Genomic DNA, 26,343 nt, shown 5'->3' with positions numbered 1-26,343 from the left:
CGCCTATTTGGTAGAAGCTCCCCTAGCAGTCTCAGCAGCGCCGGCGTGAGAAGTAGCTACGCCCCGTGACCGGTTTCCCCTTCAATCTTTGATCTTCCCAGCTAAAACCAGCTCGGGCGCCGGGCTGCGGGTGGGAGCTATCGGCCCCGCCCGCCCGGCGCGGCCCCGAGGCCAGTCCTGCCCCCGGCCGCGCGCCCCGCCCCGGCCACCCCGGCCTCCGCGCCGCCGCCCAGACCCGCCGCGAGTCCGGGTGCTGCTGCAGCCGCCGCCGCCGCCGCCGCCGGGATGTGACCTTCAGAGCCGCCGCACAGGATGACCGGAGCCACCGCCCCGCGGCGCCCGCGGCTCCCCACGGCCTCCCCGGCACTCTGACCGCGCGCGCTCCCGGCTCCCGTTCCTCGGTCTCGGTCCCGGTCTCCGGTCCCCGGTCCCCGGCCTCGCCATGCCGCCGCCGCCCGGGCCGGCCGCCGCCCTGGGCACCGTGCTGCTGCTGCTCCTGCTGGCCTCGGAGTCCGCGCACAGTGAGTACCGCGCGGGGTGCCGCGGCTGGGGCCGATCGGGGGACCCTCTCCAAAGGACCCCGCCGCCCGGGGGGCAAGGGCAGTGCCAGTGCCCGCGTGCCAGCCCTGCCCGTGCGCCCCTGCTCCGTGCGCTCCCGCCCCGCCGCTGCATCCCCGGGCCCGCTTCGGGGAGGACGGAGCGCGCGAGGAGCCCAGGGTTGACAGCGCGCCCCCGCTCTCTCCCCTCTCTCCCCCCGCTCCTCCTCCGCGCACCTCCCCGCGCCGTCCTCCCACTCGCGTCCCGGCAGCCGTGATGCTGCGGGCGCGCGAGGCGGCGCAGTTCCTGCGGCCCAGGCAGCGCCGCGCGTACCAGGTCTTCGAGGAGGCCAAGCAGGGCCACCTGGAGAGGGAGTGTGTCGAGGAGCTGTGCAGCAAGGAGGAGGCCCGGGAGGTGTTCGAGAACGACCCCGAGACGGTGAGCACGGGCGCCGGCGGGGGAGGGAGGCGGAGGAGCGGGGAGGTGTGCCCCTGGCGCTCCGGGATTCCACGCCGGGGCGGGACCGGGAGCGGCCAGGTCACCTGAGTGCTGTCCCTGCGAACATCCATCCGTGCGCGCCCTTGTACGGAGTCCCCCGAGTTCCTCAGACGTCCCTTTGCAGAGTCTGAGCTGAGTCTCCTTCACGTGGGGACGTGGGGACGTTGCTGCAAGTCACGCCCAGAACTCTTCAATACGGGGACATTGCGTTTGGGAATGTGGAAGGTCAGGAATCTGGGGTATCTAGACCCCGGCTCGCCCTCAAGCCTCTCCTCCACACCTTTTGAGCCCCAATGCTCTAGGTGACCCCCAGGTACTCCTGTTAGCTGGAGGCAGAAACAGATCTTGGAGCGGGGGTCCGGTGGAGACCCTGCATTCTCTTCAGTAGACCCCCAAGGCAGCCACCTTCAAGGAAATACGCAATCTAGGACACCTCCTCAGAATAGACGAGAGGCCGTTTTTAAAATGTAGAAGAAATACCATGGTTAAAAAAACAGCTTCCTACCTCTCCTCTCCCTTACCTGGATCGGAGGAGTGGAGCTTCTTGATCCTCATGAAGAGGAGTAGAGAGTTTGCCTGAAAGAGGAATTAAAAGGTGTGAGGGCTGGGTCCTGGTCGGTGTTGCTCAGTTGGGTGATAGTTGTCCTGTGCTCTGAAAGGTCGCTGGTTTGCTGCCGGGTCAGAGCACATGCCCAGGTTTCAGGCTTGATCCCTAGTGGGGATACATGTGGAGGCAGCCTGTCTCACATTGATATTTCCCTCTTTCTCTCCCTCTCACTTCCTCTCTCAAATCAATTTTACATATATATAATATATTATATATAATCAATTATATATATTATATATAATCAATCATATATATATATATATATATATCTATATATATATATATATATATATATATATATAGACTGAAATGGCTTGTAGCAGTAGGTCCCAAAATATGATTACAGGAATAGTAAGCATACACACACACACACGCACACACACACACACACACCAGCCCTTTTCAGCAAGGTGTTCTTTTAGAAACAGCCGGTGATTGCAGAAGCCTCATGGTGCTGGCTTAGACATATTTCTATTAATAATGTCCTTGGAGACTGTAGGGCGCCAGGCAGCCAAGTGCAGGCAGGAGCAGCCCAGGTGTGGACCTGGCGTCCGTGCAGGAGCCGTGCAATCTTAGGGAGAGGGGATGTGTGAGAGCATTCGTGGTAGTTGTGACCTGAGAGACCTGGTGAAAGCCCTGAGTGTCTGTTCCAGGGAAAGTGACTTGGGAAAGTAGTAGTGAAAGAAATAGGGTGGATTTACATTACATCACTTTATGCTGTGAGGTCAGGGTGATTTCACAGCTGTTTTTGGTCCTACCAGGTTTTTTTTCTTTTAAAGAATTCTCTGGAATGAAATACATGCCTCATGCAGTCAACGGATGGCTCTGTGTGACCGATGCAGGCTCCTTTTGAACTTGTGTTTCTGATCAGTTGACTTGACAATCCCTTCTGGGAACAAGCTCTAAAACAATTGACCACCACTGTGTGGTTCTCTCTGGCACCGTTAGCTGTCGCCTCTGCTATGATAGGGTTATTTTCTCCAGCGTTACTGCCTTCAGTGGCAATAGACACACAGTTTCAGCCCTGTCCTACGGAGCAGTTTTGCGGGTCTGTTCCAGCCGCACTGTTGTCCCTTTTCTTTGACGATGAATCCTAATAGCCCAATGACTCATGCCTCTGCAGAGGATTTCTGAAGCTCCTAGTGGCAAAGCTGTGTGCCTGGCCACCCAAGGTCCCTGCCCAGCTGTGAGGTTGTGTGACAGGTGCAGTGTTCTCCGTCCACATGCCTAGCCTGGAACATTCGCTCTGCAGAAAGTGTGTGATGGCACTTGTAGGCGACAGGAGTGGAAAACAACAAGGCTGCCACCCACCCAACCATCCCTAGCTTGCCCTACTTACTCCAGCCCCTGACCTGGCTTTCCCTTCCTGCCTGACATACTGTGCATTAACCATCATGCCACTCTTCCCAGAATGTCGATCCCCTCTCTCACTTTAATTGCTCTTATGTTGTAATTTAAATTTTATTTGCACGTGTATGGAGTGGAGACAAAAGAGAGAGAGAGAGAGAGAGAGAGAGAGAGAGAGAGAGAGAGAACACGTGTTCACTAACCCAATACTTGAATGGTTTGCACATCCCTGTGAGGTCTTGACTCCCCTCTTTTCCAAGGCACAGCTGAGTCACTCCAATGCTGGGTTGAAGGGTTGGGGGGAGGGGGTTTGTCCTCTCTTACACTCCAGTCCCCTCAGAAGTTTGTAAACTTCTTTTCATAGCAACACCTTCTATAACACCCTAGAATTCTGTCCTCCTTCCCAACCCAACCTCCACCCCCAAATACTACATTTTCCCCCCATCATTTATCAGCTTCCCAAACTGGACTGCTTACCTCTGTAACCCGTTAGTCGGATTATAAACCCCGCATTTTAACCTGCACCTTGCATCCCGTGGAGACCCATGCGCTTTGCTGTCTGGTTTTGACCCTTGGTTTGTTTTCCTTTTCCTTGAGAGGCAGTGTGGAATGCTTGGGAGGAGCTGAGTTAGGGTTAAGGGTCAGGGGTCAGGGGTCAGGGGTCAGGGTTCGGGGCTGATTTGAGTCCTAGCTGTTCTGGTAGGCCAGTTGTCCACTTGGATGTGTCCAGGTTTCCCCCTTCATCTCCCTGGCAGTGGTGAGATCCTCCAAACACTATGCACTGCTAATGTGCCTTAGTGAATATAGCACTGTTGAAAGAGGTAGTCCTGTGAGTTCTTCTGCTCCAAAATGTTTAGAGCTCTCACTAGAAAATAGTTATTCCTTGCATGCCTAAAGGTAGCTCATTTGCATTTTTGATTGAGGCTGATGGAGTGACCCAGGATGATGAACACTGGCCTTATTTTGTCTAAGAAGTCCCTAGGACCTGGCTGTGTGACTGTCACAGGACCTCCAGGGCCATAGTGTCCTGATGTGAAAGGCGACACCAGAATTGGCACTTCTTGGGTTGTAATCACCTGAGCCTCTGATGGGTGTGCTTGTAGGCAGTGCCAGTCCTCAGAGGCCAGGGTCACCTTAGTGCTGATTCCACCTGCCCTACCTTGTTGTCTACTGGGTTAGGATGCTGGAAGCAGCCCACCTGTCCGCGGTGCCAGGCCCTTTGTAACCACACATTTGCCCGACTTGGGTTCTGCCTTTGGTGGAGTTTGCAACACTGCTCTTTCCTGCTGGCTGAGAATGCAGTGCTGCGTGTCCTGTTCCCATTCCTGGGCTTCTGGGGACCTTCTGGTAGAGGAAGCCTTCAGGAGGAACAGGGGAAACTGGGGATGGGGTGAGGTAGACGTGGGCCCCTGGAGCCAGCTCTCTGGACTGCAAACCCTCTTCCCGGAGCTCAGAGGTGTATGTTTGTTGAGCATGCGCTGTGTGCTGGATGTGCGCTAGGTCTTCCTCTCTGATCTCAATCTTTCCAGACTGGGTTGTTTTCCTCTTTGGGACAAGGGAATGAGTCTGATCTTCAAAGTTCTTCTTGCCCAGGCTGGTTTGGCTCAGTGGATAGAGCATCAGCCTGTGGACTGAAGGGTCCCGGGTTCAATTCCAGTCAAGGACACATGCTGAAGGTTGCGGGCTCAATCCCCAGAAGGGCATGCAGGAGGCCACCAATCAAAGATCCTCTCTCATCATTGATGTTTTCATCTCTCCCCCTCCCTTCCTCTCTGAAATAAATCATAATCTTAAAGCTCTTCTTTAGCAGATAGTTGTTAGTGCCATGGCTCTTCCGATTTCTGTGGCTATCACACACACCGGCTGGAAAGGAAGGAACTCTCAGGCATTCTGGTCACCTGCTTCCCTCCTGGGGACAAACTGTCTCCCACCCACATTCTTTCTGGCCCCAGGAGAGTGGCCCAGGGCCCAGGAGAGTGGCCCAGGCCACCTTGCCACTGCGGCTGCTAATCATGTTTGTCCTCTCCAGAGCCCAAGGGGTGATTACATTCCCTCCTTATCTCGTTTCCTTTGGTGTTGTTACTCTCTGTTCCTGGCATTTCCCTCTCCCCTGCTTTTCCTTGTTCTAGCGCCCTGGGCAGTCCATCCCCCAGCTGTCTCTGTAGGGATTCTCCTGAATTCTTCCCAAAGGTCACCCGGGCCAACCCAGCAGGTCACCTTCCTAGTAAATCGCTTAAGGCAGGTGGTTCCTTAAAGACACCATCTCAGTAACTGCCCTCTACTTTCTGAAAGGATTCTCCACAAAAGGCTTACCAGCCCGACCTGCTGTCCGGGTACACGTCACCACCTAGCAGCACCTGCCCCCGCCCCTGCCCATCAGCTTGTTGGAAAAAATTCCAGGCTGCAGTTTCTTATCCCACCACCCGGTTTAATTTGAGATACAAACAATAATATGTACACTATTCTCAGCTGGCTAGTGGCACACCCTGAGGACTTCATTCACAGCATGCTTGGCCACTGGCCTGTGCTGGAGTGCATTTGTGTCTCTTTGTCTCTCCATCTTTGTCTCTGTCTCTGTCTAGCTGCATCTCTCTTTTTCTCTGTGTCTCTGTCTGTCTCTCTTTGTCTCTAGCTTGGCCTCTCTCTGTCTGTCTGCCTCTCTGCCTCTCTCTCTCTCTGACTCTGTTTCTCACTCTTTCTGACTCATGTCCTATCTCTCTCACCCCACCCCCAGCTCTTGTGAATGCCGGGAAATACAGTTGTGATGGGTTCTCTGCCGAGCAGAGTTTCGGGGGGCAGTCAGTTTCAGAGCTGTGTGCTTGAACTGCATCTGCCTCCCCGGGACACCTGTCTTCCTGAGATCCCAGGTTCTTTGGGGACAGCTTGGGGAAGAGCACCGCCATACAGAAGTGAAAGCCCCTCCCTCAAGTTACCCCATTTTGGGGTGGCCTAAGGGATGTCTTGGGGGCAGAAGTGGGGTTCCAGCAGGAAGATTGGAGGGGGATCTTGTCAGCCCCAGTGACTTGCCTTTGAAATGCTGGACCCCTGAGCCTGGGTGGTGACACCTTGGCTGTGACATCCTGGATAGCTGCTGTTCACCTGCGCCTTCCTGCCCCCCACCTGCCCTCTCCATCCCACTCTACCTCCCCAACACACACACACACTCACACACACACTCACACACACACACACACCACAGACTCACAGATACATACAGACACAGCTTGTTGGTAGGAAAAAGTTGTGAAAGGCTACATCAGAATTGGCATTTATTGGGTTGCCTACACATGCACATATATGCATGCACTCAGATACATACACCCATACTGACACACAGTACAACCCCACAGACACATAGACACATCTACAGACACACACAGTCACACACTCTTCTCTCTGCAACTGTAGATACTGAGCCCAGATCCACCACCCTGTGCGGCCCCTGCCCCCTCTCCTACGGGTTCTGCTGCTTGCAGAGCATCCTGATCGCAGAACAAGTGGTTCTGCTCCCACTGGCCACTCTGGGCCCAGGCCTCCTCTCCTGGGACGGCTCCCACTTGGGCTTTTGCCACTGGAGGCCTGAGGAAGCCGTCACAGGGGCTGGGCCGCTGAATTGTTGTTCGACCGGTTGTGCTTTCTCTGGCGTTGGCTCCTGCACAGCTCAGAGGACGTCTGGTTAGACCCGAGCCGGCACCCACAGGTCCCCCGCACCCAGGCTGCCGCTCGCTGGGGGTGGGCCTCGAGCGAGATGCAAACCCTGCCTGGCTCCCCGCAGTCGCCTTCTGCTGTCCCTGTGCCTACCTATATGTTTGTTTTAATCCTAGGAGCCTGCAGGGACTTAGCGCCAGCGTAATAACAGGCCAGGCCCATAAATTATACCTCATCCTCGCCAATGGGCTCAACATCTGCGGAAAACCAATTAAAGGCATTTCACAAAACACTGAACGCCTGTCTTTGTTATTTAGGAACAAAACACCCTTTTAAGAAACCGATGCCGATGGCCCGTTTCTTGAAATTCCAAGGGGCTTGGCCAGGACATTTCAGACACTTCCCAGGTGAACAGGCTCCAGCCCCACGGGCAGGTGTCCCAGCTCCTTCACGCTCCGCTCCCCCTGGCTTCTCTAAGTCACGCCCGCCGGGAGCTGTTTCTGTAATGCAGCGTCGTTTGGGTTAAGGGCTCGTATTTGATGTTGGAGATCCTCTGGGCCTCCTCGGTGGTTATTATCGGCCAGTGATTTCATTGCACACCTGGTGCACATGCCTTGTGCGTTTGACCCTGGCACGGTCGTTCATTAAAAGCTCTGGATTAATTTTTAAAGCGGAGTTGGAAGTGGAAGAAGTTCAGAAGGACGTCATCAGTGCTTTATCTCCCTCTGAAAGAGGCGCAGGTCTGCTTTGACTGATGGCAGGGATTCAAAGTGTAATATTCCCGGGAGATAGTAACATAGTACTGTCGTACTTTTTAATACCATGCTTGTTTTCTTGGGCTTTTTTTTTTTTTTTTTTTTTTTTTTTTTTAATAGCAGCTGAAATTTGTGGTTTTTTTTTTCTGGTGTTAGTGCCCAGGATAATAAAATACATTTTTTCCCACTTTGGTCTCTAAAGCCTGCCATCTAGTTTTTCAAAGCTCTCTTCTTGGAATGTTGGGCTCGTTGGAAATCACACGGTTGGGCCCCGCCCGCTCCTGGGCGGGGTGCCCTGGTCACTGCCTCAGCCTCACACTCAGCCGCCCAGCCCTGGGCCTCCCTGGGGCTGGCCGAGCCTTCTGCCTGGGCTGGCTGGGTGACTGGCGGCTGCAGGTGCAGCCTGCCTGGAACCCCGTGCTGCGGACACACATTTCTTTAGCACGACGCCTCAGGAGTGGGAGGCTGCCGAGGAGGGTCCTGTTGGCAGCTGTCCAGGGGCTGACAGAGGCATGTGGGTGTGTGCTTCCCTCCTGCCTCATCGGATAGCAAGCTCCTCAACTTCAAAGGCTAAATCCACCGTTGATGATGCACGAATCTGTTGCCTGGGTCTGCACTGTGTGCTTGCTACGGCCGTCATCACCAGACGCATTCTCCTTGTTATCCTTGTCCACGTCGCGCTTACCGCATGCACGCTGTGGCTTAGCTTGGATCCAGGGAGGCACCCAAGTGCTCGTAAATTTCCCCCTCTTAAGCTAGGAACAAGCAAGAATTCTGCAGGAATGTTTGTGGCCGATGAGAGTCTTGGGCATCCTCTCGTTTTAAGCACTCCCGTGAAACCGAGGCCCAAGAATGTATGAAGGGACTTGTCCACGTTAGTTCAGGAGTGGGAGGACTCAGATGGAAACTCAGGTCCCCCAACTCCAAGTTTGACATGCAAACACTGAAGGAATGGAGACCTTCAGAAGATGAGCGTGTATAATAGTCTATACAACCGGCTAGATGGTGACTTCTAGAGAAAAATACCTTTGCCCCCGAGATTGTTTTACCTGCGAAGTTGTTACTCCTGTACTCTGGCAGGTATTTTATTCTAGTGTACGTGATGGGAAAATGCATCGTTTTGTTTTTCCCAAAGAAACATAAAAGGAGAAGTGCGATTTTTGCATTTGTGATGTGGGTGTGTCTTCCTAGCTACCTGCCCGGTTTCCCTTAAGCAGAGGGAAGTGTGCCACCCAAGGGGTGAAGGGGGCGGGGAGGTGGTCACGGGCTCTCCTCCCGCCACCTTTAAGCCTGTGAGCTGTGGGTGGGTGCCAGCGACGCTTCCCACCACACTCCTGTCTTTTCCTCCCTCACACTGGCTTCTTTCTCCTTCCCCATTTTGGTCCATGCTGCTCAGCCTCTCGGGCCTTGAGTAAAAGTCTCACGTCCCCTGTGCTCTCCATCCCCTCCCGCCACTGCCTGTCATCAGCGGCCTGGTCCTGAGGCCTCCTCCTGCCGCATGTCCCCTGTGTATCGCCTCTCTGGCTGCCCTGGGCCTTCAGGGACAGGCTGACATTCCATCTCGTCTGTAAAGCTCCCCTTCTGGCCTGTCTGCGCCCAGTCACAACCCCCAACAAGGAGCACAGCCGCTGCCCTGAACCTTTGGGACCAAGCCCAACGCTCTCACCGGGCCTGTCGAGGCAGCGCGCCCTCTCCAGCGCCCGAGATCACGCAGGCCTCTCCCCTGTCCAGGACAGACGGGATTTCCCGCTCTGTTTCTTTGCTCCAGCCACGCTCCTGGCTGTGTGTGTATTCTACCGGCAGGCCCCCTGCTTGGGGCCCTCGGGGTGTGGTCTTGGATTCCAGCAGATGGACAGCGCTCAAATCTCAGCCCGGGGGCTGTGCAGCCAGGGCAAAGGCTGGGGCTCTCCAAGTTCCACATGTCGCTGGAGACAGGAGTGGCCGCCTTATGTGACTTGGTGAGGATGACATAAGCAAAGGGACTACGGCTGATTCCTCGTTGGGGCTGTGGCCAATCAGCATAAACTCACAGCTCTGGGGTCTGACCTCGGAATGGGTCTCTGCAGCTAAAACCAAGGTGTCCCACTGCTGCTTCCTTCTAGAAATTCCCGGGGAGAATCCATCCTCACTCACTTTTCAGCGTCTAGAGGTGCCACAGTCCCTGGCTGGCAGCCCCTCCTCCACCTCCACAGCTGCCATTTCTGGTCCTCTCTCTGCCTTCCTTCTGCCACATGTGAGGATAGTATAGGCATACTTTGAATAAGGTTCTGTTGGTTCGCCCCTGTAAATCTCATTTCCCCAACAAGAAGGTGGCTGGCCAGCAGGCAGGACCCACCACCACGCCCGAGTCCCGTGAGGGTGCACTGCTTCCTGCTCCTTCCTGTCAGCATGTCTTCCTCGCCCAGTGAATGACATTGCTGCTTTTGGCCTTGCGAACCAAGGAGTTTGCTGAGCAAAGCTGTTGAGGAGCAGCCAGCGCTGTGCAAAGCGAGAGAGGCTTTGCCAGGAGAGCACACGAGTGCAGGGAGAGAGGTCTTTGAAAGGGACTCCAGTTAAAACACATCATCTTACACAGTGAGTATAAAAATTAATCTTGGGGAATGAAACCGTAACATTTGTAGCAACAAATTTGGTCCGTCTCCTACTTCATAAAAGTCAGAGTATAAATGCAATTAGGCACTAAATATTTAGAACAAAGGGAGATGGAAGCAAGAATTTGGGGAGGGAGCCAGGCACAATTTTTCTGAAAACAGTGATTTTTAGAATGTTCTGACCATAAATGGAGATATCTTTGCAAACAAACAAACAAAAAAAAAGTGTGATGACTTTGTCCACATTCTCTTTTTAAAAAAATACATTTTATTGATTTTTACAGAGAGGAAGGGAGAAGGATAGAGAGTTAGAAACATTGATGAGAGAGAAACATAAATCAGCTGCCTCCTGCACACTCCCTACTGGAGATGTGCCCACAACCAAGGTACGTGCCCTTGACTGGAATTGAACCTGGAATCTTTCAGTCCGTAGGCCGATGCTCTATCCACTGAACCAAACCGGTTAGGGCTGTCCACATTCTTAATCATCAGGTTTTTCTCTTGGAAGCAGCCATCCTATGACACTCGCAGACTTCTTCTCGTATTGTTACTTGGCCTAAACCCTGATGTGTCAATGCCTCTGCACTGGGTGGCTCCCAGACGTTCTCATGAACTCATGAGATCTTGACCCTGAGTAGATTTATGATTAATTTCACTTTGTGGTGATTATAGTTCCGCTGGCACTCATTTGTCAAATTCAGCTAGCCTGGCATTTTCTGCTGCACCCATTTAAAAAATGTAAACAAGGAGATAGAAGTGTATTTCTCATGTGAAAGGCCGGAGGAAGGCTGAGGAGTGCCGCTCAGCAGTGCCCACAGGCACACATGACCTGTTCCTGCTCTGCTGTCCTGGTGCATGGCTTTTGTCTTCAGAAGCTCCTCACACGCCTGCCAAGATGCTGGAGCACCAGACATCCCATCTGCACTTTAGCAAGGAGGGTGGAGAAGCACAGCTCCCCTCCCCCAACCCTCTTCGCTCAGTTTCACATTGTGCTCAGATCTTATTGGCTAGAATGTAGTCACATGGCCACCCCTTGTTGCAAGGGAAGCTGGGAAAGTAGTGTACAATGCAGCTCTAAAATAAGCCCAACGTTCTGTTACTAAGGATGGAAGGAGTATCTCTGGGTATCTGCTACAGGGAAGAGGTATTTGGGGACAAACCTCTTTTATGTGGTTCATTCCTGTGAATAGTTCCATGCCTGGTGATAGACACTGTAATTAGCTGTGTCTGAGAGTTTTTGCACAGCCAACCTCTTACACAGGTCTTGCCAGCTACACTCACACAATCTGTGCTGTACCTTTAAATGCAATACTTGGTGGAGGGACCAGCCCTCCCCTCTACTTCCCTTTGTGTCCCACGCTGGGCCTGTGCAGTCACCTCCCAACCTGCAGCTGCCAATGAGGGGAGGGCTGCAGCCCTCATCCTTGGAGGCCCAAGCGTGGCCAGAGAGGAGCCCAGGGACTCCACTCAGGCCTCCTTGCAGGTGCTGGGTGCCCATAGCACATGAGAGGCACATGTGCACTGTCCAGAGGGACAGGCTGTGGGCAGGTACGGATTGCAGCAAACGTGGTCACTGGGGATTAGTGAGGGGACCAGAGTTTTCACACACCCAAGCGCCTCTGCTGTTCATACCAGAGCCCTGAGCATCCGGAAGAGCATGTATCATCTCCCATTGGTTACTCCTGTTCCAGTTTTGTCCCATCACTGGCTATGAAAAAGAGCCTGGAGAACTTGGCTTTCCTGTGGGCTACAGCCACTCCCGAGCTTCCTGCTGGTGTAGGCCCCTCTCCCTGCCCCACCGTGTGCCCCACCGTGTGCGTCAGGCACAAGGGGATGGCTGTGGAGGAGAAGGAGGAGGGGTGCCTGGAGCTGGGGACTGCATGCCACACAGGCCCTGCAGAACTGCAGCCGACCCTGCAGTCAAGGACAGGCTGAGCCTCTGCCCGGTGGATCCCCATGGGCTGTGCCTCGGCCCGGTGGATCCCCATGGGCTGTGCCTCGGCCCGGTGGATCCCCATGGGCTGAGCCTCTGCCCGGTGGATCCCCATGGGCTGTGCCTCTGCCCGGTGGATCCCCATGGGCTGTGCCTCTGCCCGGTGGATCCCCATGGGCTGTGCCTCTGCCCGGTGGATCTCCATGGGCTGAGCCTCTGCCCGGTGGATCCCCATGGGCTGTGCCTCTGCCCGGTGGATCCCCATGGCAGGCTGCTCACTGAGCCAACGCAGCTCCTGGGCCTTAGGCCAGGGTTTACACCCCGACCAACTTGTGATGCAGGTGGGGCCGGCTCTACATTCTGTGTTTGGTGCCTTTTATTCACTTTTTATGTGTGTTTGTGCTAGCTTTGCTTTTATTCAGGGTTAACCCTCTCCTAGATTACCAGGCAAATTAGCACATGGTTTATAGCCCTCTCCCACCCCAAATAAATCTAACGCACAAATTAGGATAAATTGTCACCAGGTTTTATGACCCTGTGGTTTCAGTAACCACATTCCCCTTAGGTGTGGTTCAGTAAGGAGAAATGAGCGCGGTTTTTCTATGAATGATGTGTTGTTGTTTTCACAACAGTAGAACTCGTTATTAAACCATACTACGCATAACTATAAACTAAGCGCTATTTTGAACAATATGATACACCTTGCTGGGAAGTTGTGATTGTGTACATGTTTATGTATAATTAGGTTCCTTTACTCAGAGTTTTTCATTGTTTTCAGTTTTTTCTTAACCTAATGATCGGTTTCCTAAACCGGAGTGCACACTTGTTGCGTTCATTCTCAGTCTTTTCTTTCGGAACCAACACCTCTCCGTTTGTGACAAAGCTCTGCGGCCTTTGCTCTCCCTCCAAACCCAGAAAGACATCACGGCCTCCTCCACCCTCTGGTCCAAGAGGTTTCACCAGCGCGTACCTAGCCCGGCCTCTTTTCGGAAGTTGGCCAATCCCTGACCCAAAGCAAGAGAAGGAAGTGAAAGCAGGCATGCCAGGGCCCTCTCCATGCTGGCAAAGAGGGGCAATCCCCCCTGACCCCGTAGCTCTGACCTCCAAACCTGGCCTCTGTCACATCTGCACTGAACCTCATCTTTGCGACCGTCACGCAAGCTGAAATAGCAAACTTGCTCTATTCTCCTTTAACGGGTTTAAGAGTTTTGTTTTTTTAAAGTCACATCTTTACTAGAACATGGCTTTCTGAAATCTCATCTGAGTGCATCTTAGCAAAGTGTCCCCAGCGCCACCCAGTTTAAGAACTCTCATTACCCTCACGTGGCACTGCCCAGCCCGCCTCTTTCACAATCAGCGAGGCGGGAGCTCTGGCCACGCATCCGAGTGAAGGTGACAGATGAGGCTGCGCCAGGACCAGGGTATGCAGCTGGCAAATATGTGGAAGAGCAGCGCCACACCCTGTGTGGGTGGCCCTGGGGGCACCTCTGCCTATCAAATGCCATGCACCAGCTCCCGTCCACGCTCTTTCGGGACGCAGTGTGCCATCGGGAGCCCTTTGTAGCTTCATGGCCTCAGTCACACGCCACCGCCCCCATCAAGCCTGTTTCCTCATCTGTGATAATGGTTAATACAAAAGACCTTCCTTGGACGTGGTTGTGAGAATCAAACAAAATAATGTAAAAATGTGGGATGTGATCAGCATGCAGTTGACACCCAACATCTAGTGGCTGGTGTTGCTTAGTCAGCCACGTGATTCCATTAAGGGGGGGGGGGGGAGGAATTAGGGCCAAACTGCCCCAGGACTGGCCCAAAGGGGGAGATCAGAGTGGACATGATGGGGCTACTTTTAATCAGCCACAGCCTGAAGGGCTTCCCAGCAAGTCTCTGCTGCTCGCCGAGGGAGGGCAGGTGGCTCTCATATATGGCTGTCCCCTGTGTGGTGCAGAAGCCTTAGCTTGCGTTGATGGACAAGAGACTCCTCGCTTATACCCTCCATAACTCACTCAGCACCACTTTGGTTTACAAACACAGTATGTGCACATCAGTGCCCATGTGTGGATAGTCCCACACGGTCTCCACATTTCCGTGAGGACCCCTACGTCCATAAGGGCCTGCCTAAGACCTGGCCGTGACTTGCGTTATTTCTCATCCTCTGAGACACTTCGAGTGACGCCTTCTAAGTTTGCTGTTGCTGGTTACAGAAAGTCTAACCACAGTCACGGTTCTGCAGAAGCCGCCTGGGCTGTCCCCTCTCACTTCCCTCGTGCCTCCGTCTTCCAGGCAGGAAGTGGCTTTCTGGGTGGTTCTCACTCTGCTGGTCCTGTCCCTGAGTCATCTGTGGAGAAATTCTCCGCTGTCCTCAAACACCTGCTCCCCGAGAGTCTGTTTCTATCCACTGGGGGAGACAGGTGAGGTTCGGTGAACCAGCTGGGGACGGTGCGGTGTAGGAAGCCTCAGATTGTGCCAGTAAACTGTTGCCCTTTTTCTTTTTCCCGCAGGAATACTTTTATCCCAGATACTTAGGTAAGTTTAAATCGCTGCTTCCTTTAGTCGTCATGAAGGCATAGTTGGGGGATATTCGTTACATGTCAGAGAAACAATGGGTCAGAACATCACTGACCAAGTGATTCCTGGAGGGAAGGTTGCTTAATTATACGGAGAGTTTGAAACTATCCAGAGCACGTGGGTCAAAACACTTGTGTCTTTTGTACCATGAGGATCCGTGTTCACGTCACCTCAATCCAATGCCATTATCTGCAAACCTCTTTTCTGCTCTGAGTCCAGGCTTAGCTTATTATTTGGGAATATGACTGATTCAGCAATTCTCAGACTTTTTGATCTCAGGACTCTGTATTTCTGACATAACTGAGGATGCCAAAGAGTTTTTTATTCACGTGGGCTGTATGTATTGATATTTGTGATGCTGATCATTAAAACTGAGAACATTAAAGAACATTTTTATTTCATTTGAATAAAACGAACGCACAAGCAAACATTCTTGGCCACCGAGCAGTGATGTCATTGTGTGAGGGTGGCTCTGCTGGACGCTGGGGGGAGAGTGAGAGTAAAGGGCAAACAACAACTGAGTCCTATCAGGGCGATGACATTGACCTCCCCAACAGCCTGAAAGGCCCCTGAGAATTCTCCTTTAATACCGTTTTAAGATAGTTTGGGACGCATATCACTTACAATGAGAGAAATGTATTCTGGGTCTTCCTCATTAATTTTGTAAAGTCCACATGGGCAAATGTTCCGCTGGCCTTCCATTCTCTCAGCGGTACCTCCTCTGGGTCAGTATCTGGCAACAGGCCAATTGGACCAGTGACCGGCCCTGAAAAGCCCAGAAACCTGCCCGCTTTTGGGTGCTCTGCTGACCTCGCTCCTGGGTATGTGAGGTTTGTTTCCTGAGGCCAAGGATGACCCGTTATCCCATGAGCCCACCCTTTAGGGACCATCTGTTGCCGTGCCAGTGTACCCTAAGGCAAGGAGAAGTAGCGGGGACCTGGGGAAGGACCAGATGAATCGGTTCAACACCCGTTCTGCACCACTTCAAGCTTCCTGTCATCCCAGGATGCATGTGCTTGAGAGGCCAAGCCTCCCGTCCCCATCCCCTTGCCCGTGCGGAACAGCCAGTGTCTGCGTCCAGCACCTCAGACAGCTTGACTTTCACAATAAGGGCAGTGTTTCCAAATGGGGGGTCCATTTGAAATGGAAGTTTAGCTCTCTGACCACGGTCAGAAAACGTACTGAATGTTCTCAGTGATTCTTCTGTGCACGGACAGAGGGAACCCACCGGAGAAGCTGCGGACGGTGCACGTGGCCACACTCTGGGTGCACAGTCTGCCACTCGCTGGGGGCACTTCCCCGGGTCAGTGCTGAACTATTCCGTTCCAGTGTATTAACAAAAGCTGAACTGCGTGATTGCTGGCGGACTGTCGCACTCCGGTCAGCGTGCACAGTCTGCTTTCCCAGGGGTCCCGGGAGGCTGTAGCAACTGTCTCTAAAGCCTGTTTCACCTCCTGACTGAAGAATGACACGCCCCCCGTTTCTCTCTTGCAGACTGCATTACTAAACATGGATCTCCGTACACAAAAAACCCAAACTTTGTTCAGTGCGTTCAAAGTAAGTCCGCCTCCTTCCTGTCTTCCTCAGAGCCCTGTGAGTTTGGGTAACTTTAAGCTTTGTGGTGGTTTTCGGGGGGTCTTGAATGTTTCCATGATCTGAAGGGGCTGTCACGCCTGCCTGAGGTCTCCCTTTTCAATAAACTGTCTTGTTCAAGCAGGTACGTTTTGGTTTTGAATCAGCAAGAAGCACACAGGGTATAAATTGTCCACCTTTCCCGGGGGTGTGAAGAGAAAGCATATCCCTGGCCCTGCCTCCCAGTGGACCTGTCAGTTCTCTTTCCCAGAGGACACCACGGTACCAGCTCTAAGAACACATATTATGAGCAGTGCCCCGGGTGGGTCCCCCTACAAATGATCTGACCCCACTTTTGCCACCAGATACTGTGGAGACCTCTTATATCAGTACATACAGAGCTGCCCAATGACAGCATTGGCCGTGGGTGAGGGGCACAATTTAACCAAGTGTATTGGTGGACTTTTAAGCTATTTCCAGGTAGTTTTTTTTTGTTGTTGTTGTTATAAACTAAACCAGAATGCCATCCTTGTACCTTTATCACCTCTCACACATCTAAGTATATCTGCAGAATAACTTCCCAGGAATGGAATTGCAGAATCAAACCTATGCTTATTTTTCCTCTTGACGAAGGTCTGACCTTAATCACCCCCTCAGCAGAGGGGTGAGCAGGAGTGACCATCCCCCATGTTTTCAACAATCTAATGTATTTTTTCAAAACTTTTCTTTTATCTTTTCCAATATATTGATAAGTGGTGAAAAATTACGTTTTGTTTTATATTTTACTTTATTCAGTCATTTCCGCTTCCGTTTTCCTTACTAATGGGTGAAGCAACCTTCGTGTCTTTTAGGACCTTGTCTTTCTTCTGTGAACAATTTGTTCACATTCTTGACCTATTTTTCTCAGTTTACAGGAGCTCTTGATTAGATTTTTGCAAATTTGCCATTTGTACCTAAGGTAGCAAGTCTTTTTTACTCGAGTCACAATGCTTCTTTTTATTGTTTTAGTTTAACTTATCATATGGTAAAAATGCTACTCTCGCATGAATTTTAACCCACTCATAGAACTGTGTAACCACCTCCGCTGAGCCGAGCTCAGGGCCTTCCTTGATCTGAGTGTTTCAAAGTACAGCCCACGGTGTTGGAATGTTTCTGCACCTGTTCTACAGGTGAGGAAAACTGGGCTTCCAAGGGCACAGCCAGTCAGAACGTAGCAGGACTCTTCCTGTACTTGGTGTCAGGCCTGCCATTGCAGGGATAGCCTAGAACACATGTGTCAAACACAAGGTCCGCGGGCCAAATCTGTCCCGCCAGGCCTTGCAATGTGGCCCGCACCGCACTGTCATCACTGCACTCCGCTGCGTTTCCATCACAATGACAGTTTATGACTGTTCAGTAAACCATTCGGCCCGCTATTTAGGCTGGAGTTTAGATTTTGGCCCCTTCTCTGATTGAGTTCGACACCCCTAGCCTAGAAGACTGGCCCGACCCAGAGCTGCTCATAGGATCTGCCTGGCAGGGGCTCAGGGGGTGGGAGGGCTGTGGTATCCAGTTACCCTCCTATCCACAGGCCGGCTCCATGCTTCACCTGACTTGCTCCCATCACAGACCCCAGCCCCAGCCCAGATGAACAGAGGAAATGATTGATTTAATCTGGAAAGGAGAGTAGTGCCGGGGCAGAGGCACCTGTTAACTCAGAGGAGCCAAAACAATGGCCATGCATGGAGGGAGACCTGTAGCAAGCCCCTCCCCTCAAGGTTAAACCATGACATCAGCTTCCCCGGGGTCAACCATGACCCCATTGGGGCCTGACGCAGATGTGGGAGGAGGTCAGCTTTGTGTCATTTTGTAATACTGGTGGTCTTAATCCAGCATCTAGAAGGGCTCAGGAATCTGGAGAAGTGCTGTGTGTAAATTAAATAGGAGTCGAGAGGCGAACATAATTTTGGAAGGCATTATGGGGAGCAGAGAAGACTTAGCTAAAGGAACTAAGTTCTGCCTTGTCTCAGGACCCCTTGCTTTTTATTAACACAAATTGTCCCCAAGCAAAGTAGATATACATCAAAGGCAAGGTTTAGTATACAGAATCCATTGTTAGGTTTGAAAGAATTGCCTATGGCTGTTCAGGTGTTTGTCCAGTAGGAGGCACTAACATGTAGATTAAGATGCCCTCGGCTATCTGGCAGCAAGCAATCATTTTATGGATCCTTTTCAGGATTGGGGAAATGGTCTCAGCCAGTTCCAGATAATTCAGCTCTGCTGACATGCAGGAATTAGCTTCCTGCAATTTTGGAGTTTTGTTTTTACTGGTAGTTAGCACTTTTCTGTCCATTTGTTAAATCAGTTTCTTATTTTATAATAATGTACTAAAATTCATTAGGTTGTTTTAGTTCCTGAGTTTTAAATTGCCCTTTTTTTTTTTTTTAGTTTATAACCAAAGTTATCTAATGTTTTATGTTTAACTGGAATTTCTCCTAAGGAGGGAGGGATCTGGGTGTGTTCATATTTTCCCAAATAGCAGCCCCTTGTCCCAACACCATTTTTGTAAAATCCCTGGGGTTTTGCTCAGAGAAGGGCCACCACAATCCTGGGCCACACTGTTCTTATTGTGAGAGATTTCATGACATTAAAGTGACTTAAATTGTTTGAACAACAAAGGTGAACTCTTAATGGGATTGAGACTTTCTCTCCTCCTGGGTGGCAGGCAGTCTGGGAAATGAGGAAGGAGGGAGAATCTCAGAGCTGTTTCCTGAAGTAATGTTTAGAAGGGAGATCTCGTGCAGCTGCTTCTTATGCCAGATGTTTTAAATGCAGTTCCTAGCAGCTTAGTAAGCTGCCTCCATGCCTGGTCTCTCTAGCCAGCCCAGGACCCAACTGACCCTAAGCAAGCCTCTCACCTCCCTTTCTTCCTCAGGCACTGGACCAGGGCCCTGGGCTTCTCAGGTGGCTCCTGGGCATGACAAGAGTCTCTGAAGCCTGAGGCCCTGCACAAATGCACAGGCTGTCCTTGCAGGGGGATACTGTAAAGACTGCAGGGAGTTGGGGTGTCATTCAGGGAAATACGCACACCCTGTCTGTGGGCCCCAAAGATGTGCCTTTTAGGCATGAGTGCCCATGGGGTCACTTCAGGCACTTTGCATTGTTTTTATTGCCAGAGGATTGAATGGGTAGAATTTCTCCATCACTAGTGGGAATGGGGTTCTTGGATATATTGAAAAAAATGAATTTTCTAAGACTTGCAGGGGAGAAGGAGTGGTTTTTATTTGTGTAGAGTTACATCCTCAGTTTGCAAAGTGTCAAGTCCCTTAATCCAGTCCTGGAAAAGTTATAGCTGGGACTCGAGCCGAGCCAAAAGCAAAGCCAGTGTCCAGAGTTTCCGTTCCAGGGTGGAGCAGAGTCCGACGTAGCATCAGGCTAATTGCCATCTATAAACCATTGTGTGGGTCCTCCGTGGTTGTAAGCGACAAAAAAATCTGGTGATGTGGGGGAGCATGCCCCCTGAAACAGGAGTCCTAAGAGAGCGAGAGAGGGAACTTTCTTTGCTCTGGAGTTAAGTTTCTCAGATTTTGAACCCTTGCAGTGATGAACATACATACAATAAACAGATCATGTATTATAGAATACATCATGCCAATTCTGATCACTGATACATTCCCAGGTGTGACTGACAGGTAAGCACCTTCCCACGTCACCTAGACCTTACTGGGCATGCATCTATTGTCTAGTCCACCCAACGATCTACAGGGAACAGACTTGGAGAATGTTAACTACAGCTTCCCGGCAAAACTGAATGAATGGCATGCCTACATTATCTAGCCTTCCCTTTACTCCTTTCTTGTTAAATAATAACCAGGTTATTATAACAGTACTACAGGCCTGATGCATGAAATTTGTGCAAGTGTAGGCCTTCCTTCCCCCGGCTGCCAGCACCGGCTTCCCTCTGGCACCCTGGCTTCATCAGGAAGGTTGTCTGGAAGGACATCTGGTCTAATTAGCATATTATGTTTTTATTATTATAGATCCTTTTCATCTGTTCCTTCCTAAAAATAGTCTGATCTGGTGATGATGAGCAGTTTATGGCTGAGTGCTCTGATTATCAAGTATTGTTAAAATTAAAACAAATGACCTCAAAGTGTTTATCCCAGACAAGCCCCAGGCCTGGGACAGACTTTCCCATGGACAGTTCCACCTTCCCTGCTCACAGATTCCCTCAGCATGCTGGTGTGCCTCCGGCAGGAGGGCCTGTGGTCGTTTTCTGAGGCCTGGGTTTCCCTGCTTTGCCCAGGTCAGGCTGGAGGAGATCCAGGCCTGATTCTCCTCATGAGGGAGGAACCCTTTGCCCTTTCTCTTTGGTCAGAACAGTGGGCCTCCCCATGGAAGCATGCTGTCCGGGTTATAACTTGTCATTACCTTCCAATTTGGGGGGAGTAAAAAGCACCTGAGAAAGCGGTGGGTTGGATGTCAGCAGATGTTTCACATTCCAACCTTAACAACAAAGGAGTCCTTTCCTCCTTCTCCTTCAACACAGCCGTCTCAAGGCCAAGATAAGCCCATTATCTCCTAAACGGCTCCTTCCATTCAGAGGCTTGATGTCAGGGCACAGATCACCTGTCAACTCAGAAACCCTCTGCAGGCTTGCTGGGGGGTGGGGGTGGGGGGCGCGAAGGAGGGGGTGTCAAGGATGGGGACCTAAGTGGATGTATTTGGGCCTACAAAGGTTTGTCTCAATTCCAAAGAGGTTTGCTGGGCACCTGCTGAGTGTCAGGCTCTCAGATGCTCATTCCTTCTTCCTTTTGTCTTGGGGATAAACTTTGCTTTTTCTTCTTCTTCTTCTTTTTTTATTGAATTTATTGAGGTGACATCCTTCCTATATAATAAAAGCCTAATGTGCTAAGTGTTTGGTTGTCCAGTCAGTCATTCAACCAGTCAAAGCATAATATGCTAATGATATGCTAGGCCTCTCAACCGCTCGCTATTACGTGCACAGACCACTAGGGGGCAGATGCGCCAACTGGTAGGTTAGTTTGCTGCTGGTGTCTGGCCAATCGGGACTGAGTAAAAAGTGCCAGACATGCCCTGGAACTCTTCAGTGGTCCCGCCCCGGCTGGCCAACCTCCCACATCCCTCCCTTGCCCCAATCATGCACCAGTGGGGTCCCTCGGCCTGGCCTGTGCCCTCTCACAATCTGGGCTGAAGGACCCAACCCCTCCAACTGCATGGATTTCATGCATCGAGCCTCTAGTTGGTTAATAAAGTTATAGGTTTCAGGTGTATAATTCAATAATACATCATCTGTATATTGTATGGTGTGTTCACCACCCCAAGTCAAGTCTCCTTTCATCACTATTAATCCCCCTATACATTCTTCTACCTTCTTTCACCCCCTTTTCCTCTATTTATCACCATACTGTTGTCTCTGTCTATGAGTTGTTTCTTTTGCTTAACCCCTTCACCTTTTTCACCCAGCTCCCCTAGCTCCTCCCTTCTGATAGCTATCAGTCTGTTCTCTCTACCTATGAATCTGGTTTACTTTGTTAATTAATTTTATTCTACGAGTAAGTGAACTCATACGTACTTGTCTTTCTCTGACTGGCTTATTTCACTTAGCATAATACTCTCCAGGTCCCTCCATGCAGTCACAAAACATAAAGTTTCCTTTTTTACAGCTGAGTAGTATTCACTTACCTTCTGATGGGCATTTGTGCTGCTTTCAGATCTTGGCTAATATAGATAACACTGCAATGAACATAGGAGTGTATATATATTTTTTTAATTAGTGTTTCAGGTTTCTTCAGATATATTCCCAGAAGTGGAATCACTGGGTCATAAGGCAGTTCCATTTTTAATTTTTTTGAGGGAACTCCATACTGCTTTTCATAGTGGCTGCACTAATCTTCATTCCCACCAACAGTGCGTGAGGGTTTTCTTTTCTCCACATCCTCTCCAACACTTGCTGTTTGCTGATTTATTGATGATAGCTATTCAGACAGGTATTTGCATTTCTCTGATGATTAGTGATGTTGAGCATCTTTTTATACATCTACTGGCCTTCTGTATGTCCTCTTTGGAGAAGTGTGTATTCAGGTTCTTTGCCCATTTCTTTTTTCTTTCTTTTTTTTTCTTTCTTTAATTGGATTGTGGGTATTTTTTGTTTTGTTTTGTTTTTGTTTGTTTGTTTGTTTGGTGTTGAGTTTTATAAGTTCTTTATATTCTTATAAATTTGGGGTATTAACCCCATACCAGATTTATCATTGGCAAATATGTTCTCCCATTCAGTGGGTTGTCTTTTCATTTTGTTGATGTTTTCCTTTGCTGTGCAAAAACTTTAGTTTGATGTAGTCCCATTTATTTATTTATTTATTTTTTTATTTATTTTCCTTGCCTGAAGTGATATATCAGAAAAAATATCAATATATAGCTATGAGAAATGCTTGAAATTTTACTGCCTGTGTTTTCTTCTTTGATGTCTATAGTTTTGATTCTGACATTTACATCTTTAATCCATTTTGAGTTTATTCTTGGACATGGTTAAGAAGGTGATCTAGTTTTTTTATTTTTTCATTTTTACATATCTGTTTAATTTTTCCAACATCATTTATTGAATAGACTATCCTTATCCCATTACATGTTCTAGCTTCCTTTGTTAAATATTAATTGACTATAAAGGCATAGGTTTATTTCTGTTCCATTTATCTATATGTCTGTTTTATGTCAGTGCCATGCTGTTTTGATTTCTCTGTCCATGTAATATAGTTTAATATCAAGTATTGTGATTCCTCCAACTTTGTTCTTCTTTCTCACGATTGCTGTAGCTATTCTGGGTCTTTTGTGATTCCATATAAATTTTTGGAATATTTGTTCTAGATCTGTGAAATATACCATTAATATCTTGATAGGAATTGTGTTGAATTTATAGATTGGTTTGGGTTATATGGACATTTTAATTATGTTAATTCTTCCTATCCATGAACATGGTATATACTTCCACTTATATCCTCTTAACTTTCTTTCTTTAGTATCTTATAATTTTCTGAGTACAGGTCTTTTACATCCTTAAATATATTCCTAGGTATTTTGTCTGTTTTGAAACAATTGTGAATGGGATTGTTTTCTTAGTTTCCTTTTCTGATAGTTCATTATTGGTGTATAAACATGCAACTAATTTTTGGTAATTTATTTTGTATCCTACTACTTTACTGAATTCGTTTATCAGTTCTAATTGTTTTTTGATGGAATCTTTAGGGTTCTCTATATACCATATCATGTCATCTTCAAAAATGACAGCTTTACTTCTTCCTTTCCAATTTGGATGCCTCCCTCCTTCTCCTCCTCCTTGTCTGATTGCTGTGGTTAGGTCTTCTACTACAATGTTGAATAAGCATGGTGAAAGCAGAAATTCCTGTCTTGTTACCAATCTTAAGGGAAGCACTTGTAGTTTTTGCCCATTGACTATGACATTGGCTGTGGATTTGTCATATATTGCTTTTATTATGTTGAAGTATGTTCCATCCATTCCCACTTTTTGAGAGATTTTATCAAAAATGGGTGCTGGATTTTATCAAATGCTTGGTCTGCATCTATTGACATGATAATGTGCTTTTTATCCTTCTTTTTGTTTATGTGGTGTATAACTTTCATTGATTTACGGATATTGTACCAACCTTGCATCCCCAGAATAAATCCCACTTGATCATGGTATAGGATCTTTTTTAAGGTATTGCTGGATCTGGTTTGCAAATATTTTGTCGAGGATTTTCACATCTATGTTCATCAGATTGGCCTATAATTTTCTTTCTTGTAGTATCTTTATTTGGTTTTAGAAATAGGATAATTCTAATCTTGTAAGATGAGCTTGGGAGTCTTCCTTCTTAATTTTTTATAATACTTTGAGAAGGATACGTTTTAGTTCTTTGAATGTTTGGTAAAATTTACCTGTGAAGCCACCTGGTCCAGGACTTTTGTTTTGGGGGAGTTTTTTTTTGTTTGTTTGTTTGTTTTAAATACTGCTTCAGTTTCACTAGTTGTAATCTATCCAGATTCTCTGAATCTTCCTGATTCGGTTTTGGAAGATTGGATATTTCTAGGAATTTATTAATTTCTTCCAGATTGTCTAATTTATTGGCACATAGTTGTTCGTAATATTTTCTTGCAACCCTTTATATTTCTTTGGTGTCAGTTGTTACTTCTCCTCTTTCATTTCTGATTTTATTTTATTTGGGTTCTCTTTTCTTGCTGGGTCTGGTTAAAGGTTTGTCAATGTTGTTTATCGTTTCAAAGAAACAGTATTTGGTTTTATTGATCTTTTGTATTGTTTTTGCTAGATTTTATTTTTGCTGTGATTGTTATTATTTCCTTCCTTCACTGCACATTTTTTTGGCGGGGGCAGGGAGCCATAATGCCTTCTACCAGTAAGCAAGTAGAAACTTGGTCCAGCGATCAGAGGAATTTAGTCATGGAGTAGTGGTCACCCACAGCTGCCTCAAACCCACCCGGGGTCAGCCCATGCCTTTCTATGCCACTGCACTTACTGTAACAAGAGTTATATTCTGGGGGCAGAAAGGATGGGGAGGGTGAGGTCAAGTCTAACCCCAGGACTAGAGAGATGAAGGGACATATCTTGGCAGCAAAGGGCTCTTAGGGATTTTCTTTTGGGATGGGTGTTGTGTAGGAATCTCCTAGAAAACCCCGCCCCAATAGAAGTTATTATTGGCCTCTCAGCCCGGGGGACTGTGAAGTTTTTGTTAAGGAGAGGTTAGGCATTCTAGGCAAATTCTAGACAAAGTTAACCAGCCCTTCATGTCAAAGGTACATGTGTGTATTCTGAAATAACTTTAAATCTTTAACCAATATGTCAAGTGGAGACCCACACCACCTCCTGGACCCTTTTCTCCTATGGGGGCCCGTCTGGGCCTTGGATCGAGTTGTGGGAGGCATCAGGTGAACCAGCTGCTCTTCCTGGGCTCACTCAGGTGTTGGCCAAGACAGTATATGTCGCCTACCTCCACTCTCTCTGACCCTTCTGCCATCAGAGCCCCTTCCTGTCAGGACAAAGTCAGGAAAGCTGATCTGTCCCTTCATCTCTCTAGTTCTGGGGCTGGACTTGACCTCACAGCCCTGCCCCTTCCACCCCCAGAGTATAACCCTCTTTACAGCAAGTACAGCAGCACTGCAAGGCATCCATGCAGCATGTGGGACCTCAGGGCTAACCTCAGTGGATCCAAGGCAGCTATGGGAGACCCACTATTCCATGACCAAATTCTTGTGATCGCTGGACCCTGTTCCTACTTGCTTATCCGTAGAAGGGGTTTACAGCTCCCTGCCAAAAACAACTGTGTGGTGCCTCTCAAATACTGGGAGACATGATGGGTCTCCACTCGCGAGTGTTGTTTGTTGGTCGTGACCATGCAAAACAAGCCCACTTTGAGGTATGCCATGGGAAGGTCACAAGAAAAACATGATGAGAGACTGGGGTTCCAGGTTTTAGACAAGATTATGCAGATTCCCCGAGGATCGGGGTGCACAGACCGTGTGGGCAGCCGAGAACATAAAGCCCAGCAACAGGGGCCCAGGCCGGGTCCTGCGAGGAACGCAGAGACCACTGCCTTCCTGTGCTGGTGGCAGGGGAGCAGGTCTACCAGGACTCATTGTGGTGACAAGAGCAAGCCCTGCGGTGGAAACGCTGGCCCCAAATTTGGAGGCAGGCTGGAAACATCAGTCATTTTAAGAACAAAATTTGGGCCTGTTCCAGGGGCCAGGCAGTGGGATGAGAGGTGTCTGCAGATCTGGATGGGGTGGGGACAGAGAGGAAAAGCTGAAGGACCACTGAATCATAGGTCCCTGGGAGTCAGATAATCCTCTGTCCACCTGCCACATTACCTAAGCCGGGCTATTCACTTTGTAAAATAAAAGGTGATATTATCTGACTCACATGCTGTCGATGGGTATGTGGCCCTTGGAAACAACACAAGTGACATGGTGTGAAGGACAGTGGGTGCTGAGTGTCAGAGAGGATGTCAGCGTAGCTTGTCTGAGCTGTGCCTGGGTGGCACGCCCCTGGTGGCACCTGCCCTGCTGCTGCCTGGTGTGCCACCTGCCTGGGCCTGGGGGTTGTGACAGGCAATTGGCCTGGATGACCGCAGTCTCTAGGGCTGCAGTCTCTAGTACCTAGCTGCCCTTAACTAAAAACAAAACCGAGAAGCCTATTTTGCTATCAGTTGTCAGTGCAGCTACAATCCACTCACCAGGGGCACTGACGAGTTTCCGGAGGGCAGTCCGGGTACTTGCCTG

At 49.5% G+C, this 26,343-nt stretch overlaps 1 protein-coding gene across 1 annotated transcript in view; it reads left to right on the top strand.

Annotated features, from left to right (window-relative positions):
- Positions 1 to 202: 202 nt before the first annotated feature.
- Positions 203 to 26,343, top strand: part of GAS6 (growth arrest specific 6) — a 44,694-nt gene continuing 18,553 nt past the window's right edge. The window contains exons 1-4 of the mRNA XM_036456301.2: positions 203 to 521; positions 809 to 975; positions 14,418 to 14,442; positions 15,979 to 16,041. Of these exons, the coding sequence (XP_036312194.1) occupies positions 443 to 521; positions 809 to 975; positions 14,418 to 14,442; positions 15,979 to 16,041 (334 nt within the window). The 5' untranslated portion in view covers positions 203 to 442. The remainder of the gene's footprint in view (positions 522 to 808; positions 976 to 14,417; positions 14,443 to 15,978; positions 16,042 to 26,343) is intronic.

This window comes from Pipistrellus kuhlii, unplaced genomic scaffold (assembly GCF_014108245.1).
Source record: "Pipistrellus kuhlii isolate mPipKuh1 unplaced genomic scaffold, mPipKuh1.p scaffold_m20_p_3, whole genome shotgun sequence".
Classification (NCBI taxonomy): domain Eukaryota; kingdom Metazoa; phylum Chordata; class Mammalia; order Chiroptera; family Vespertilionidae; genus Pipistrellus; species Pipistrellus kuhlii.
Note: the sequence above shows the minus strand (reverse complement) of the source record. Positions and strands in the feature narration are given on the sequence as shown.